Here is a 608-nt window from a genome sequence, read left to right as displayed (position 1 = left end):
CTTGGTTACTCGTAGAACCCTGATAATTAGTCGGCGGAAGTTTGATATGAAATATGGTTATTTTTTTCTCTGAAATTGCATCAGTAAGCCTTAAATGATAGGATTTGCACTTATAAAGATGAAGCATAGCAATAGTTTCGTCTGGGAGGCCTAAGAAAGACTAACTCTGTCAACTTTTTTCTAAAATCGGTTTTTCTGTTTTCCCAGACCCTCTTTGTCTGCCTGGCTGGTGTCGTGGCCGCCTCGGCGCTCCCACAGTTCCAGGAGCGCCACCCCGAATATACCGCCGAGACCCTGGTGGATGAGCGCGAGGACCGCGGCGACGGCCACTTCAGGTACCTTTTCCGGACCAGCAATGGCATCAACACCGAAAAAGTTGGTACTCCCGGCTCCAAGGGACAGAGCAATATGCAGGGAAGTTTCAGGTAAGCTGTTTCCTTTGTGAATTTGTAGTCCCAAGTGTGATTTTGAATTAGAAAATATGAATATGTTACTGAACTTACTGTGCTACCAGGTGCTTCAAAAAAAAACTTTTTACCTACAGCTTCCCTTTGACCGATGGCGGAGTCGCTGAGTTCACTTACGTCGCCGACGAGAACGGTTACCAG

At 46.5% G+C, this 608-nt stretch overlaps 1 protein-coding gene across 1 annotated transcript in view; it reads left to right on the top strand.

The window, feature by feature from the left end:
• The window catches only part of LOC119593304 (cuticle protein AMP1A-like), a gene marked incomplete in the record, with an annotated part of 1389 nt that overhangs the window by 553 nt on the left and 228 nt on the right, over window positions 1–608 (top strand). Inside the window, 2 exon segments of the mRNA XM_037942233.1 lie at window positions 208–425; window positions 545–608. Of these exon segments, the coding sequence (XP_037798161.1) occupies window positions 208–425; window positions 545–608 (282 nt within the window).

The sequence above is a fragment of the Penaeus monodon genome, chromosome 32 (genome assembly GCF_015228065.2).
Source record: "Penaeus monodon isolate SGIC_2016 chromosome 32, NSTDA_Pmon_1, whole genome shotgun sequence".
Taxonomy (NCBI): Eukaryota; Metazoa; Arthropoda; class Malacostraca; order Decapoda; family Penaeidae; genus Penaeus; species Penaeus monodon.
Note: the sequence above shows the minus strand (reverse complement) of the source record. Positions and strands in the feature narration are given on the sequence as shown.